The sequence below is a fragment of the Rhinolophus hipposideros genome, assembly GCF_964194185.1.
Source record: "Rhinolophus hipposideros genome assembly, chromosome: 4".
In the NCBI taxonomy this organism is placed as follows: Eukaryota; Metazoa; Chordata; class Mammalia; order Chiroptera; family Rhinolophidae; genus Rhinolophus; species Rhinolophus hipposideros.
Window position 1 is genome coordinate 3,000,156 of NC_138050.1, and position 19,128 is coordinate 3,019,283.

The 19,128-nt window shown below is 35.3% G+C and overlaps 1 protein-coding gene across 1 annotated transcript in view; it reads right to left on the bottom strand.

Annotated features, from left to right (window-relative positions):
• The window catches only part of RNF17 (ring finger protein 17), a gene marked incomplete at its 5' end in the record, with an annotated part of 94,277 nt that overhangs the window by 68,737 nt on the left and 6,412 nt on the right, over window positions 1-19,128 (bottom strand). Inside the window, 8 exons of the mRNA XM_081046130.1 lie at window positions 17-324; window positions 3,047-3,121; window positions 3,395-3,471; window positions 4,713-4,884; window positions 13,417-13,517; window positions 14,726-14,806; window positions 15,750-15,861; window positions 18,238-18,329. Coding sequence (XP_080902256.1) covers window positions 17-324; window positions 3,047-3,121; window positions 3,395-3,471; window positions 4,713-4,884; window positions 13,417-13,517; window positions 14,726-14,806; window positions 15,750-15,861; window positions 18,238-18,329 — 1,018 coding nt within the window. The remainder of the gene's footprint in view (window positions 1-16; window positions 325-3,046; window positions 3,122-3,394; window positions 3,472-4,712; window positions 4,885-13,416; window positions 13,518-14,725; window positions 14,807-15,749; window positions 15,862-18,237; window positions 18,330-19,128) is intronic.

Below are 19,128 nucleotides of genomic sequence, written 5' to 3' on the forward strand. Positions count from 1 at the left end.
TTGTATTTTCACTCACTTTCCAGGTTTTCTTCAATAATTTCTTCAATGATCACATCAGGGCTAGAACCCATCTGAGGCAGAGCAGCAATGGTTTTGGAGGATGTTGTTGCAGCAACCTCTTTCTGTGGCTGGAAGTTTTTTACTTCTAAATGCATATCTTTGGCTTCCGGTTGCAAAGGAGGAGGTGGGGCTTCATTAGTTAGCACAGACACATCAACCTTTTTCTTTTCTGGTGAGAGGTATGTATCAGGACAAGAAAATTCCTTTCCATGATTGTATTTCCTTTGAACATTCCGGCCAATTTCACTTTTGGAGGGATCACATCTGTTTAAAAATACAGAGGCATATGGCCACTTTAAATCATTTCATAAAATTTTTATATCTACCTTCAATCATTTCCTTTCCATATGACACTTAATATTGTGACACATAACAAGGGGTAAAGTTACACAGGTGTTCAGCGGTATATTTTAAACAGCTTTATTAATATGTAATTCACACATCATAAGATTCACTAATTTTTACTAAAGTTACAGAGTCGTGCAACCACCACCACAATCTAATTTTAGAATATTTCTATTACTCAAAGAGAAATTTTTGCCCAGTCCCAGCTCCAAGCAAGCCCAAAGGCTTAAAAAGGGCAACAGAAGTATAATCAATGAGCAGCTGAAGAAGAATTTGATACAGTCATGCCACAATGATCTAGTCCTAAAAGAACAGTGGATGTAAGTTTTCAAACAAAGTCATTTTGATTTGGCTTAGGTGTTTGATTTTAAATCATGTTAAGATTTATTCTTTTAATTCATTGGCTTAAAAATAAAGTGCAAAAAAAACAATGAAGGGGGCCGGCCTGGTGTCTCAGGCAGTTGGAGCTCCGTGCTCCTAACTCCGAAGGCTTCCAGTTCAATTCCCACATTGGCCAGTGGGTTCTCAACCACAAGGTTGCCGGTTCAACTCCTCGAATCCCGCAAGGGATGGTGGGCAGTGCCCCCTGCAACGAAGATTGAACGCAGCACCTTGAGCTGAGCTTCCTCTGAGCTTCCGGATGGCTCAGTTGGTTGGAGCGCATCCTCTCAACCACAAGGTTGCCGGTTCGACTCCCGCAAGGGATGGTGGGCTGCGACCCCTGCAACTAGTAACAGCAACTGGACCTGGAGCTGAGCTGCACCCTCCACAACTAAGACTGAAAGGACAACTTGACTTGGGGAAAAAAAAAAAGTCCTGGAAGTACACACTGTTCCCCAATAAAGTCCTGTTCCCCTTCCCCAATAAAATTGTTAAAAAACAAACAAACAAATAAACAAAAAACAGTGAAGGGTAGAATCCTGAGCAAATTATTAGAAGCCTCCACCATGGCTAGAAATCACGATTAATCTGAATCCTTTGGGTATCACTATTCAAGAGCCACTAAGCCACAGCGGATTATTTATTTACTCCATATTTTTCTATCTTCTTCACATATCCACACAGATTTAGGCTATGAAATATACAAGTACAGAAATGAGCTTGTGTTTTAGTTAACCCCTGATGGAATAGCTCCATCACAGATCACTTAAGAAGCATTTCAGAAATAAGAACCAAAAACGTCAATTAAAAGTAGTGACACATCTGTCTCTTCCAACAGAAGGTATGCACTTAATGCAAGAAAAATCAGTACGTGTTGAATAAAGGTCTGAGGATACATATATGCATGCAACTTTGCATCTAAATATTTCTTTTTATAACAACTCTTGTCTAGCCTTATTAAGACATTTAACACTGTCAACCACCTTCAGTCTCATAAACCCCTCTTTGACTTCTAGACCACCACTCTGTCTTTCAGCTTCTGCCTGCTCCTTCGCCGTTTTGCTTGGTTTCTGTTTGTTTTTTGCAAGCTACCCTTTCCCTACCCTAAAATTTCTTATTTTTCCGGAGTACTGTCCTTGACTTACTTCAATACCTGCTCTCACTGGGCAAATGCAATGTTTAATTACGACCTGTAATTACTAGATACAGGAACACTGATACTTTCCCTAGAAACTAGGAAAAAATTTAAATGACTACTGAGTTAAATTTAAAGTCAAGGGGGCAGCTGGTTAGCTCAGTTGGTTAGAGCGCGGTGCTCTTAACAAGGTTGCCGTTTCGATCCCCACATGGGCCACTATGAGCTGCACCCTCCACAACTAGACTGAAAAAACTATTTCACTTGGAGCTGATGGGTTCTGGAAAAACACACATAAATAAGTAAAAGTTTAAAAAAAAATTTTTAAGTCGAGACAAGATCTATATAGATTCTTAAAGAGACACAATAGCTTTTGGTATTAAAAATATTTGACAGTAAGAAAATATATATTTGACAGTAACCATATTCAAGTTATCAAAATGTCTGAAATAATGTACTGATTGAAAAAATGATGATTATCCTCTGGAGCACAAAAAGTCAAGTCATAGGGGCAAGTATGGGGCAGGGCTGCACACTGGGGAAAGTGGTTCGAGTCAAGAGACTGGTACTCCAGGGCTTTGGGAAGGTGTTCCATGCGGTGGCAAGGAATGGAAAGCTATCTGGGCCTAATGCTGTTAAGCTCTTTAATTAATCTTATTCCCTCTACCGCAAACAAGACTGCAAACAAAGCGGCTTCTAACAATTTGGCTTCTCATGTTTATCTGGATATTGGAAAAGAAAGCCAACCTACATATTCTATTCCCCGCCTACTAAATTCTGCATCTATAACTACGATAGCAATTATGTTGTGCTCTACTTATTGGAACTTCTCTGACATGTATGTCAACATTGAGGGTGTTAATGCCTGGCACAAAATCAGTGTTCAATGTTGGCTAAATGAATGAATCTCAAAAATAACTTTGCCACATATCTCATTGAATACTGATCCCTTGGCTAGGTCTTTTAATCTTAAATATTTTACAGACTATAACTGATAGAAACTATTTTGCCCTTTATATTGTTTTTCAACTTTTGATTCATACATACTACACCAAACAGCACTTTTTCTGTCTCTTAGGCCCTGTCAGACACTAATGGTACATTGTCATTCTTACAAATACTTACTTTGTTGAGTCCTCAAATTTAATCTTTACCATACTGTTAAACATACAGATGATCTCACTGCAATTCATATTCAACCTAAAAGAAAACACTAGCATGTAAGTAAATGTTCTAATACAATTTTATTACTTTTTCTAAATAAAAATCAGCTGAGGACATAAAAACTCTAAAAGAAATTTAAATAATTTTCTTATCTATCATAAATTACACTTATTTTAATTTGGTTGCTAACTTGGAAAACATTTGTGACCCAAATTTTCATTTTATAATTGCTTGCTATTTTAGTAAGCCTAGGCTCTAATACATTTTTATATTTAATTGTTATGTTCTCCTGAATTATAACTTATTTACCTGGGAGAGTTCCTTAGTTTTAGAGTGCTAACTTGAGACAATTCACTCTCAAATGTTAACTTCAAAGTCCGGATAATCTGGAATCAAAAGAAAAGTGTCACTCACATGTGAATTTTATTTTATTTTATTTTTTATTATTTTTTTTTATATTGTTGAAACAGAATTAGATTTTAGAAGAAAAACTATACCCTTTAAGTATTTCACTAATTAAAGTATTCAGGTTTCATTTTAGGCACTCAAAGGAAGGGATGCAAATAAGTTTTTATGACTTTTTCCCCATGGAAGGAAATTCAGTCTCTTTTTGAGACATGTATAACAGATAACAACAACAAAAGACACAGGTAACAAATGAGATATAGTTAATACTAATCAGAGGAAATTCTGACCAGATTCATTTTGCACCTGCATTGCTGTCCTCAAATGTTTCTCTTTTTTTTTGCCACATCTTCCTAACGAGGCTAACTAAAGACGAAATTTACCACTTTTTTCCACCTCCTAATGCCTCATGTGGAACACACAAGAAATGACTATTATTCTTTTTAGAACTACTGTTGGAAGGAGGTCTGGCCAAGTAAGACCGCGGCAAACTCTTCTTTCATTTAAAGTTAGAGACTTTGGAAGCAGGAAACCAATGGCTTTTATTTCATACCTCAGTTCAGTCCAAACATCTGATTACCTGTGGAAAATGAAGCCCTGAGGATTCAAAGACAGAGTACGATCTATTCCCCAAGGGAGCAAGGTAGAAATTAGCAAAGAGGATCCACAGTTAACCCAACCCTGCCACATGATCTCAAAAGAAATACGTTTCTCCATTTTTACCCAACTCTACTCCCTGGGCACATGATTGGGACATAGCTAAAGCACCTTGTCTCTTGACCTGGGGAGGCAGGCGGGGAAAGGAAAAAACTTGAATGGAATCTTGAATTAAGTTTTTAAGTCAAGAGTTGAAAGTCATAACTAAATTGCTTATGAAAACAAGAGTCCCCTTTAGTTTGCTACCCTTATATGTCCTGATTTTTTATTCAAGTGTCCTAGAAACATCAACTTTCAACTCAATGTCATCCTACTTGTTCTCAGATCATGTGTTATAAAAACCTTACTATACCATTACCCTAAGTGGTAAATAATTTAATAATAAAAGGCTAAACAAATTTATTAATGTTTGTCTTAGAATTCAAACAGCTAAGAATTCTAAATTGATGCCAATACGAGATAATCTGAAAAAAACATTTTTATTATAACTCTTAAACATCATATTAAAAAACATGTAAAATAAGCTACCTCAGAAATAACTCACATTATGAACCATTAAAATTACCTGATTCAAGTCACAGTAAGTCCTTAGAGAAGGTGCTGATTTTAACTCTCTTGCAATCTTCATAGCTGCATCCAAATCTTTTTTTTTCTCTTCAAGGTAGTTTTTAGCCATTATTACATTTGATAAATAATCATCTGTATTTTTCACTACTTCTTCACACAAGTTCTTTTTCCTTCATATAAGATCACAAAGTTATTTGAAGAATTTTGTAAGCATTTATATGCAAGTGGATTTACATTAATAGCATATCAAAAGGGTAATTTCACTGGTTAATGAACTTAACATGGTTAAATGAAGCATTCAATTGAACTGAAATGTATTATAATTGGAAGCTATATATGTATAAGTAGAGAAAAAGTCAATTTTGTAGGTTATAATTATATCCTAGATACAGCTGTCACAGAATTACAAGGTTAAGACAGACCCTAGATGATTCCACCCAAAATAGAAATCCTCTCTAATTGCGGTCACCTGTGCCATTACATTGACCTATCTGTACTCATTGCTTAACAGGATCTACCTGTATATTTTTAAATTTCTATCAATAGACACAAATTATAAGAATATGAAATATTTAAAAGGAGACTTCACCAAACCAGAACTTAGGTGTCAATTAACTATAACCTTCAAAGTAATCACTTAGGAAGGCTATATAATTATTCCTTCATTACTTCTACCTCATTACTTAAAATCTTTTCTGAACTTATGGTGGAATTACCCTATGATGGCAATTAAAAATTTTTGTAACAAAAATTGTAGCCTCTCACTCACTCATGTTATTCATCAAACGTCTTTCATTATTTCCTCAAAGTCAAATCTGGCCTCAAAAAAGATTTTGCCACACTGAAGAGGTATCACAAAAACCTTTTAGTAATTGCTCATATAACCTCTGAAAGTCATTTCTTTAGGGTGAAAAACTGACCATTTTGACAAGTTCTAGTATGGTTCCTAAAAACTCATGCTTATTTGGTGATGTCAGCAAAATGGCAGACCAGAAAATTTTAAGCCCTCGTTCCCGAACAGAGATGTCAAAAACATGCAAAAAAAATGGTTTAAATAATCTTATAAAAACTCTGGAAAATAGACAAAGATATACAGCAACCAAACAAAGGCCCAATCAATAAAAAGCCACACTCAAAACAGTAGGAAATGTTATGGGTTTTACTTCTCCTTGCCTAGCCCCCTCCTTGGCGTGGCACAGTATTGGTCTGAAGGCAGTGGGGCACAGTTCCCAACTCTTTCTCTCAAACCAGAGGGAGGACAGCAGACTTTATTTTCAATGTTCTAATTTGCCTGGGGGCTGCTTGAAGAATGAGTCTGTTTCACCTAATTTGGAGCTCAGGCAGTAAAAAGCAATGGGCACAGCTTGAGAAGGCTGAAAATAGACCAATAGCTGTAGACACCTGGGTAAGAAATTACAGGCAATGACACACAACAGACCATTTGAGGCTCAGAGGAGAAGCTTAGAAGACTCTTAGGGTAAATAAGACACTTACAAGCAGCCACGTATACAAGAGAATCCAAAAAGCCACACTCAGACCCAGGTATAATACATGCTCACAAGACCTGGGAATTCTATAAGCTTTCACCTCAGGCTGTCCCAAGGCTCAGAGCATGCTCAGCAAAGAGCCAGTTTGCACTGACTAGGGGGTGGTGGGTCGGGGGGCCCAATTTTCAACAAAGCATACAAAGGAAATCAGGAAAACGAGGGACCAAAATGTGAATACCAACAGTCAGAAATTATAAAAAGGAACCAACAGAAAATCCAGTGCTCAAGAGTACAATAACTGAAATAAATTCACTACAGGGTTTCAACTACAGATTTGAGCAACAATAAAAATCAGTAAACTTGAGGATAGAACAATTGAAGTTACTGAGTCTGAGGAACAGAAAGAACAAAGAATGAAGAGGAGTACACAGAGCCTAAGGGACTTCAGAGATACTCTTCAAGAGGACCAATATATGCCCTATGGGAATCCCAAAAGAAGAAGAGAGAAGTACAGAGTAATTATCTGAAGAAATAACTGCTAAAAACTTCCAAAATTAGATAAAATACATGAATTTACAAATCCAAGAACTCAAAGAAATCTAAGTAGAATAAACCTAGATGCTCCACATTGAGACACAATATTATCAAACTGTCAAAAGACACAGAGAATCTTGAAAGTGCCAAGAGAAATGCAATTTGTCACATAAAAGGGATCCTCAGTAAGATTATCAATTGATTTCTCACGAATAACCTTGGAGGCCAGAAGGCAGTGGGGAGACATAGTTCAAGTGTTGAAAGGAAAAAAACCTTTTCCTAACGCATTCTATGAAGCCAGCATTACCTAAGAATTCTGTACCCAGCAAAACCATCCTTCAAAGAAATTGAGGGAACAATTAAAACATTCTCAGGTAAAAGCTAAGGGAGGTCATCACCAACATACGTGTTCTACAAGAAATGCCAAATAGAGTCCTTTAGGTTAGAATAAAAGAAAGCTCAGTATCTCAGAGCCATACAAAAATAAATATCTATGGTAAAAGTAAATACCTTTAGGTAAGTGGACAAATATAAAATCTAGTGTGATTGTAATTTTGGTTTACAACTCCACTTTTTCTCTTCTATAGTATTTAAAGGACAAATACAGAAAATGACTATAAATCTATGTTAATGGGTACACAATGTATAAAGATGCAATTGTGTCAACAAAATAAAGTGGATCGACATGTAAAGGAGTAGACTTTTTATATGCAATTCAGTTAAATTAGCATCAATTTGAAATACAGTGCTATAACTGTATGTAATACCCATAATACCCATGATAACCACAAAGAAACTCTAGAATATGCAAAAAAGAAATGAGAAGAGAATCAGAATCTGTCACTACAAAAAGGTAAAAAGGAAGGAAGATAGTAATACAGGAAATAGATGGCAGAAAAAGCTGTAAGACAATGAAAACAGCATGGAAAAAGTAGGTAAGTCCTTTTTTATCAGTAATTACTTTAAATGTAAATGGATTAAACTTCTGAATCAAAAGACAAAGTACAAAAACAGATTTAAAAAAATGATAGCATATATTTGGGTCTACAAGGAATTTACTTTAGATCTAAAGACATACATAAAAGAACGTATGAAAGAATGGAAAAACATATTCCAGCAGATAGTAACCAAAAGAGAGCTAGGGTGGCAATATTAATAATCACACAAAATAGACTTTAAGTCAAAAACTGTTACAAGAGACAAAGAAGGACGTTATATTGATAAAGGGTCAATTCACCAGAAAGATATAACAGTTACAACACATACATATGCACCAAATATAAGAGTTCCAAAATATATGAAGCAAACACTGACAGAATTAAAGCAAAGCAAACACTGTCAGAATTAAAGGGAGAAATAGAGTTCTACAATAATAAGTGAGACTTCAGTATCCTACTTCCAATAATGGATAGAAAACCATACAGAATATCAATCATGAAATAAACTACTTAAATAATATTATAAACCAATTGGACCTAACAGACATATAGAGAACACTCCACCCAGCAGCGAATACACATTTTCCTCAAGCATACGTGGAACATCTCCAGATTAGACGATGTGTTAAGTGAAACAAGTCTTAATAAATTTTAAAAGACAGAAAGCATACAAATTATCTTTTCTGGTCACAATGGAATGAAACTAGAAATCAGTAACAGAAGAAAACTAGAAAATTTATAAATATGTGGAAATTAACATACTCCTAAACACAGATAGGTTAAAAAAAAAAATCACTAGGAAAATACCTTGAAACAAATTAAAACAAAAAAACCCCAAAATATTAAAATTAATGGGAAGCAGTGAAAGCAGAGCTAAAAGGTTAATACGTAACTGTAAACACTATTAAAAAAGAGATGGCAAACCAACAACCAAACTTTACATCCTAGGAAGTAGAAAAAGAACAACCTAAATCCAAAGTTAGAAGGGAGGTATAATAAATATTAGAGTGAAGTAGGATACAGAGAATAGAAAAAAATAGAGAAAAATCAATGAAACCGAAAGTTGATTCTATGAAAATATCGAAATGGACAGCTCTTTAGGTACACTGACTAAGAAAGAAAAAAAAGAGAAGAATCAATTTAGTAAATCAGAAAGAAAATGGGCACATGATAACCAATGAAAAAGATTAGAAGAGAATACCATGAACAACTGCATGCCGAGAAATAGGATAACCTAGTTGAAATGGACAAATTTCTAGAAACGCACCATCTACCAAGACTGAATCAGGGATTGGGTGTCCGATGGACATGTGTCCTGTTTGGGAGACCACCTCAGGGATGCTGTGGATGCCTGGTCATGGCATTGTACCAGAGGCTGGACATTAATGAATGCCAACTATAATTTTATGTGTATAATGTGATGGCTCCGTGTGAGGTCGGGGTGGTGGTGGATGGGGGGAGGGGGGTTCATGGTGTGAGGGATGTAAAAATAAAAATTAAAAAAAAAAAAAAAAGACTGAATCAGGGAGAAATAGAAAATCTGAACAGACCAATAACAAGTAAGGAGATTGAATAGGTATAAAAAAAACATCTCCCAACAAAGAAAAGCCTTAAACTAGATGGCTTCCACTGGTGAATTCTACCAAATGTTTAATAAAAAATTAATACCAATCTCCCACAAACTCTTCAAAAGACTGAAGGGGCAGAAATACTTCCTAATGCATTCTATGAGGCCAGCATTACCACAGCTGCATGACGATATTACAAAAGAAAAAAAAAGAAAACTACAGACCAATATCTGAGTACTGATGCAAAATCCTCAACAAAATTCTACCAAACTGAATTCAGCAGCAAATTAACAGGATAACACATCATGACCAAGTGGGATTTATTCCTGGAATACAAGGATGATTCAATATACAAAAATCAACTAATGTTATACACATTAAAGGAAGAAGTAAAAATCCCCACATGATCCTTTCAAAAGATGCCGGAAAAGGATCTGACATATTTCAACATACTTTCATGATAAAAAAATATTCAATAAACTAGGAATTCAAGTAAACTACATTAACATAATAAAGGCTACATATGAAAAACTCACAGGTAATATTACACTAGATGGTAGACTTACAGCTTTTCTTCTAAGATCAGGAACAAGATGAGGATGTGTGCTTTTGCCATTGCTCTTTAACATATTATTGTAAGTTCTAGCCACAGAAATTAGGCAACAAAAAGAAAAAGCACCCAAATTGGAAAAGTAAAATTATATTTTTGCAGATGACATGATCTTATATGTAGAAAACCCTAAAAATGCCATAAAAATACCTGTAGGTCTAATAAAGGAATTCAGCAAAGATGTAGGATATGAAATCAATACAGAAATCAGACACATTTCTATACACTAACAACAAACACTCTAAAAAGAAAATCAAGAAAACAATTCCTTTAAAATAGAAAAGGATTATACTTAAGAATAAATTTAACCAAAGAGGCAGCAGACTTGTCCTCTTACTGTAAACTATACAACCTTGCTGAAAGAAATAAAAGGAAAACTATCCCATGTTCATGGGTCAATACTACCCAAAGCGATCTACAATTCAATGCAATCCCCATCAGAATCCCAATGACATTTCATGCAAAATAGAAAAACCCATCCTGATCAAATATATGGTGATAGAAAGAGAACCGACTCTGGGTGGTGAACACACAACGTGATATATATAGATGATGTATTACAGAAGTGTACACCTGAAATCTATGTAACTTTACTAACAATTGTCACCCCAATAAGCTTTAATTTAAAAAAAAGAAAAACCCACCCTGAAAGACATATGGAATCTCAAGGGACCCCAAACTGACCAAACAATCTTGAAAAAGAACAAAGTTGGAGGATTTACACATCCTGATTTCAAAACTTGCTACAAAGCTATAGTAATCAAAACAGTGTGCTACTGGCATAGAGACAGACCAATGGAATAAAATAGAGAGTCCAGAAATAAACCTGCACATATACTGTCAACTGTTTTGACAAGTGTACCAAGACCATTTAATGGAAAAAAGACTGTCTTTTCACCAAATGGTGCTGGAAAATTGGACATCTAAATGGAAAAGAACGAAGTTGGATCCTTCCCTCATACCACATACAAAAACTAACTCAAAATGAATCAAAGACCTAAATATAAGAGCCAAAACTATAAAACTCTTTTTAAAAATAGGGGGAAAGCTCCATATTAGATTCGGCAATGATTTCTTAGATATGACACCAAAAGCATAGGCAACAAAAGATAAGTTGGATTTTATCAGTAACTTCTGTGGATCAAATACTGCTATCAAGAGAGTGAAAAGGCAGCTCATAGAAGGGGGAATATATCTGAAAATGATGTATCTGATACAAGATTAGTACCAGTAATATATAAAGAATGCCTACAATCCAAGAACAAAATAAATAATCCAAGTCAAAAATGGGCACTCATACAACTTAACACCAATAAAACCAAACACTCCAATTAAAAAATGGACAGGGGGCCGGCCCGGTGGCTCAGGCGGTTAGAGCTCTGCGCTCCTAACTCTGAAGGCTGCCGGTTCAATTCCCACATGGGCCAGTGGGCTCTCAACCACAAGGTTGCCACTTCAATTCCTGGAGTCCTGCAAGGGATGGTGGGCTCCGCCCCCTGCAACTAAGATTGAACAGGGCACCTTGAGCTGAGCTGCTGCTGAGCTCCCGGATGGCTCAGTTGGTTGGAGTGCATCCTTTCAACCACAAGGTTGCTGGTTCGACTCCCACAAGGAATGGTGGGCTGCGGCCCCTGCAACTAGCAATGGCAACTGCACCTGGATCTGAGCTGCGCCCTCCACAACTAAGACTGAAAGGACAACAACTTGAAGCTGAAAGGCGCCCTCCACAACTAAGATTGAAAGGACAACAACTTGACTTGGAAAAACGTCCTGGAAGTACATATTGTTCTCCAATAAAGTCCTGGTCCCCTTCCCCAATTAAAAAAAAAAAAATGGGACAGACGGTCTGAATAGACATTTCTCCCAGGACATACAGATGGCCAACAGACATATAAAAAGATGCTCAACATCACTCATCATCAGGGAAAAGCAAATAAAAACCAGTGAGATACCACTTCACAGCTATCAGAATGGCCATTATCAATAAGTCAACAAACAAGTGCTGGCAAGGATGTGGAAAAACCTTGTACAATAGGTGGGACTGCAAATTGGTGCAGCCACTATGGAAAACAGTCTGGGGATTCCTCAAAAAATTAAAAATACAGCTGCCAGCAATTCCACTTCTGGGTGTTTATCTGAAGAAAACAAAAACACTAATTTGAAAAGATATATGCACCTCCATGTTCACTGCACCAAAATATGATGCAACCTAGACATCCATCAATAGATGAATGGGTAAAGGAGATGTGGTACGTACACACACACACACACAAAACGAATGTAATTCAGCCATAAAAAAGAATGAAATCTTGCCACTTTGCGTACATTATGCTGAGTGAAATAAGTCAGAGAAAGACAAATACCTTATGATCTCACTTACATGTAGAATCTAAACATACAAAGTAAATGAATAACCAAAACAGAAACAGATCTATAGATATAGAGAACAAGCTGATGGTGGCCAAAGAGGGGAATAAAAATAGTAAAAATTAAAAACAAACAAACAAAAAAAAGGGCAAAGGACTTGAATACACATTCCCCCTAAGACGTATACAAATGGCCAGTAAATAAGCACATGAAAAGATACTCAACATAACCAGTCATTAGGAAAATGCAAATCAAAATCACAATGAGATATTACTTCATTCCCATTAGAGTGTGATTATCAAAAAGAAAAGAAAAAATCAGAAAATAACACTGCTGGGGAGGATGTGGAGAAAATGGAACAACCCTGTACACTGCTGGTGGGAAAGTAAATGTGTAGCCACAGTAGACAACAACTTGGTGTTTCTTCAGAAAGTTAAAGTTACCATATAAAAAAGGTAAACTTTGTTATATATGTTTTACCACTGTAAAAACTGTAAAATAAATACATGCACATTACCCATCACTTAAATATTATAATTAAAGACCACATGCGAGATCGCATCAACATGTAAGAGTAAAGAATATCAACTGATTCACTGATAGTGTATTGTGCCTGAAAGAACTAGGAGTCAATAGGACAAGCACCACTCACTACTAATATATTCTTTGGGCATGTCAGAACTTTCCCGATCCTATTTCTTCAAGTGTAGGATGTGATTAAGATCATTACAGATCATATACATCAAAGAGTTTTTTAACAAGTGATAAATATATAACTGTATGGTATTTGTTTAGAAGTAAGTATTAGAAAGCATCAGAGTATCATTTGCTCTGATGCAAATAAATTTACGAAAAAAATGATGGCACTATACATAAGAAAATATTTGCGTTTTCCCAAGTAAGCTAAATTTTACAACACAGATTCAGAGTTTGCAAATAATTTTCTGTGCTGCTTTAAGAAAGAAACCTGTTCATTTTAACAGTTAGCTTTGGGACCAGAAAGCAAACAGACTGAATAATGAAAAAATGTACAAATTGTTCCTTATTTTGAAGCTGTAAACATCAGCCTGTAGAGACCACCCATTATCTTCCCAACTTGTTTAAAAATTACTCATTACTTCAATCTATACAAAGAAATAAAATGACATGTTATTGTTAGAACTTCAGTTTCATTGAGTCTATATTTTTAAGTTATTACCTGGAATCAAGAGAAGTAAAAAGTTGATCAAACTGTTTCTCCAGAACCTCTAAAAGACTGACTGACTCCACTTGTGTTTGATCGTGTATGTTTTCAAGCCTCTGGGAAGAACATAACACTAATTTTGCATTTTTATTTTGTAGAAATTGTACTATTCAACATAATTTTCAAAATAAAAGGTACTTTTTGGACTTTTCAAAATAATAGCACAAGAAGAGATTAGATGATAAAAATGGAGTAAATCACAAGGTTCAACTTTAAATCCTGGTATTTGTCAGCAAGGTCACACCTCTGTGGGCACTGTCTATGGATAAATTGGCAAAAAGGCCCAGAAAGTCTAACAAGTTTTCCAAACTTCTTTCTTATCCCTTTTTATTATTACAGCAAACAAGTCATTTTAAGTAGCTGAATTTTCTTTGGTAGCATTCCTTAAATTTAAAAAGAAGCATTTTAAGTATTTTTTTAATATTAAATATTCCATATACTTTTCTGCATTTCTAAACAAAGAATTGTTGCTTGAGATCTGTGAGCCCTTTTTTCCTTTCCATTTCTTCCTTCTGGAATGGGAATGTCTATCCTATCCCTGACCAATGTATTTTAGAAGCAAATAATTTATTACCTTGTTTCACAGATTCACTGTTAAAGAGGGATTTGGCCCAGAATGAATCATACCCTGAGTCTCACCCATATCTGATTTAGAAAATATATAGATACGATTTTAAACTTAGAGTTGATGCTGAAATATGTTAAGACTAAGTTGAGATGGGGTGAATGTATTTTGCATGAATCTGGGGTGGCGGGGTGGTGCCGAAGGACATATTGTTATAGGTTCAATTTTGTTTCCCCCTCCCAAATTCTTATGTTGAAGTCTTAACTCCCATATCAGCTATAACCTTTTGACCGCGTTGGTTGTAAATTTCTTGTTGCTTGTTGTTTGTCATCAAAACAGTGATTCTCTCTTTTGGGAAATGGGGTACAGGAGAAAAGAGAGTTAAGACTCTTTGTATGAGGATATACAGCCAAATAATGAGCAATGTTAGAAGATCTGCAATGCTTCTGAGACAAAATTCAGCTCAGAGCAAGAAGAAATCATGGTTCCTTGATAGAGCTCCAATGTTACTAGGCTGCTAGCTCCGTGCCACAAGACCATGGAGGTTTTCCATTCTGTTGTATGTTTCTCTGTCATTAGATTACCATGCTTAATAACTCAGTGCTTAGCTCTAACTTCAGTGATAATACATCCGAATATACACATTGAAAGAGAACGTGCCCTAATTCATGAGAGAATTTAATCATTAAAAATGCTTACTTTCACAGCAATACTTAATTGTTCAAAATTATTGCCTGCTATCTTCAATGCTTCATCAATTTCTTCTGCAGTTTTAGTCTCCTATGAAGGGGAAGCGGATCATATTCAAATACAAAATATAAAAATAGATGCTTAGACATGTTAGTCGCAGAAACATCAAGCTATCAGTTTGGTTACAAAAGCAACATAGACCCACTAAAGAAGTCTGAAAACAAGGTAGAAAAATAACACTGTTAATCCTTCTTACCTAGAAATTAAAAATAATTAACATTTTAGAGTTTTGGTTATAGCATTCCAGATTTCAGATATCTTTTTTTAAAAATGAGATTATGTCCTATAACCATTTTGAAATTTAAAACTATCTTGAAAAATTTATCATGACAATAAATGTACACATCCAAAAATTAACAGTTGAAGGAAAAATATGTAATTTGGCTGTTAAGATAGAAACTTGAAGTAAAAGATAGCAATATTAAGTGCTCTCTCTCCTCCCTTAGCCCACCAAAGAGCTCCTTAACAAGACAATATTTCACTTATCAGCATTTTAGAGTTTGTTCTATTTTTAATCTTAAACTTTAAAATACATTATTTAAAGTTATCAGATGTAGTAAGAGATAAAATTCACTTTTTCAACAACAATATCATCATCATCAACAACAAACGCTATTAGGCCTTTTGGATGGAAAAATCACACTTAGAATTAGAAAATTGTACTTTATACAAGTTTCATGTACTTCAGACTGAAAACTAGGTTCAAAGAGAAGAAACCACATATAAATAAATATCAAGAACACTAAGAGAGTTGGTCCAAGGTAGAATGGGCTGCCTTGGGAAGAAAAGACAATTGTTCAATCATAGTTTAGAATAAAAATAAGAGGTTTAAGTAAGAAATGTAGTTTACCTCTTACCTGTAAGCTTTGAAGAGAATCTATAATTATAGGAGCCTTGAAAGGAAAGTTAAGCTACCAGAAACAAAATATAAAAGTTTGGCTTCGTGTTACTTTATAAATAACAGTTTTCATACCGCCATTACAGCTGATGAGTTCAAAACAGTCCTGTGTGTGGATGGTGAATGTTCTAAACCAGTACTTTGCTGATCAGCAGTCTTTTTCAAGTCTTGAGAACAATTCTTTATCCTGAAAAATGTCAAGTACATTATTTGAAATACCACCATTAAAGGCTTTAACCTTCTATTCTGATTTTTTTTACCCTCTATCAAAAATAATTCATATATGGGCCGGCCCGGTGGCTCACGAGCGGCTTAAGGTGGTTGGAGCACCGTGTTCCTAATGCTGAGGTCGCCGGTTTGATTCACAGATGGGCCAGTGAGCTGCTCCCTCTACCACTAAGACTGTGAACATGGCTCTTCCTGGAGCTGGGCTGCTGTGAGTAGCCGGCAGAGCAGCCAGTGAGAGTTGCCATGGGCAGCTCTGAGTGGCCGCCGGACGACTGGGGACAGTCTGCCTCAAGGTGGGGGAGGCAAGGCTTGTAATACCAGCCTGGGCCAGGGAGCTGTGTCCTACACAACTAGACTGAGAAACAACGGCTTGAACTGGAGTGGGGGGGAGACGGAAGAAGGAGGAAAAAAATACATAAAGCCAACAATTCACATGATGACTTGTAAGAACACACACTTGAATTCTCAATCACCTGTGATAAGCAGAGTGAGAAACCATGACTAAATATGCTTTCACAGAAAGCTTAATTTTATCAACTTCTTAATAAACCTCTACAAATAGCGCATAGTAAAAATTGTACATTTCCTAATCACCTAATTACCTCTCCTTACCTGACAGTTTTTGGTAGAGATGTTGATATCATCACTGAACTGTCTTAAGCTCAATTAAAGTAAGTACTTAACACACTTAAATGTCAGCTATTAAAAAAATGTACTTACAGGCCTGGATAATTTATAAAAAGGTAATGAATTTATTACATAAATTAATTTGCAAGGGAACAGTTGCATTTCGTGTCTATAGATACTGGAGTTTTTGCCTGTTTTTATCTTTCTATCCCAATATTGGCTAGCACACAGTAAGCACTTAGTGTTTGCTGAATAAGTTAATCATAAGCCTGTAACAGTTTGAAGAAACTATGATGTTTAAATGTGACTCTCATAGAGAGACACAAGAGACTAATTTTTAAACATTCAATTACTTTGAAAAATGAACATTCATGTTCTTAAAAACATATGTGAGTGCATTAACCCTGAGGAGTCCATATTCAATTCTTACTTCAACATATTAAAGATAAATCAGGAAAGCAATATGTTACATATCAAGGGATACTTCTATTTAAAATTTACAGCTATTTTAAACAAAACTCTGCTGAAATTAGGGAACAGAAATTCCTAACATAAGGATACTTGACATGGAAAATTTAATTTAAAAAATGGTTAACTTGGAAAAATTTGGGATGCTAAAAATGGACTCATGTACTTCTGAAAGTGAAATTTCACTGTGTAGCCATATCAGGTACTTTGTACTTTGGTAATTTTCCTAAAAGTACATATCTAGACAAGAATACAATCAGATTTGATTTGCATGATGGTTAGAAAGTCAGAAAATTTCACATAGAAGTTAAGATCTCTATTTTCTCTTGAGGAAAAAAAAAAAAAGGAGATCAGGCAACGATGGATCAGTCTTAACGGCCACAACTGGCTGGAGCCAGTAGAGGTTGTCTCCTTTGGAGGGGGTGAACCTTCTTCCAACTGCCATAATCCTTACCATTGTTAAACTCAATCTACTTATCTCACCCATTATGTCATCTGCTAGACTCCTCTATCAGTTTCAAATTTGCATGGCCACTGACTCACATGGAGTCAGAAAGATTACTAAAGATTTATTCTAATCACTCTACACGGAGCTTGTGGAGGAAATGACTGGTAGATTACAAATATAGAAGTTGGGAGAAATACTGGCGTTCAATAAACCTGAATTCTACTTCTGGTTGTGTCAGTAATCGGCCCCAGACTTTAGCTAAGGGGTTTTACTACCCAAAGAAATAACTATAGCTATTCTTTGGGTTTCTAGGCACACATTTAAGTCTGGACAGAGAAGCTGCAGCAGTCATGTGAAAAACCACGAATGCTAGTCTAAAGAATTTTGGATTTTACTTGGATAGGCAGTGAAGAACCACAGAGCAGAGAAGAGTCTAGAAGTGCTAAGAAGGTAGGCAAAAGAGAATTAAATAGGGTAGTACAAATAGAAGATACATTATGAACACAGGAGACACTGGGAAGTTAGAATCTGCAGGAGGTAAAATGAGTGAGACGAAGAACTAGGGTGATCTACAGATGCTTGGTGCCATTAACAAAACTGAAAAGTTCCAAATGAGACTGCTTCTTGAGGGTATCCTATGTTTCTTTTAATTCCTACATAATTTACTATCATATTAAATATTTTAAAAATGTTAAGTCATGCAAAATTGTAACTGCCATCTAAGTAGGGTCCCAGTGAATTAATAAGAAGGTTCTTTAACCCTTAAAAAGTTGCAAAATACACAGAACATACTTTTTAGACTGCGGTTTTTCCATAAAGGAATCTTCTTGAACACATCCATCAACTGGGTAGTATCCTTGTCTCATATTTATAGTTGTTGCAACCTTACGACAAAATAAGATTAAAAATAAAAACAGAAAGTCATTCATAAATTCTGTTTATCGAGAATTCAAACAACTAGTGTGCAATTCATAAAGTTGATAATAGCCTTAAAAATCCTTAAATCCTCTTTAAATCAAAGAAAAAATTGTACATCGATCATGTTTTATCTTATTGTTATTTTTGAAGAAATTGGTAATTTGGCAACTATTAATTAAATAGAACATTAAATTAACTAAAACTTAATTCTACCATAAGGTACATTCAAAACTCTAGTAAAACACTTAGGAATAAATTTAGTAAGAAAAATATAAACTCTAAGAAAAAAAACCAAATAATTTATTGGGGATCATAAAACAAGAACGGAATAAATGGAGCATCGTGTCAGGTTCCTGGAGACAAAAATTTAATATCCTAAAATACATGTAATATAAAATACAATTCTAAAGTTCAAACAGAAAATACGCAAGCATTACTAAAATTTTAACAAATCATTCAGTAGAGATTTATCCCACCAGATAATAAAGCTACTGTAATTAAAATACTAGGGTACCAGTACAATAGAGGAATAGACTAGAGCCCTGAAACAGATCCACATATATATATATATGGGAACTTGATACAGAATACAAGTGACATTTCAATTAAATAGAGGAAGGATTATTCAATAAAGAGTATGAGAAAGGTGGACACCCATCTTACATCACATATGAATATTATAAAAGGATTAAATACATACCTTTTTTTGAAAAACACAATATAAGTATTTAAATACACACACACACACACACACACAACACACAC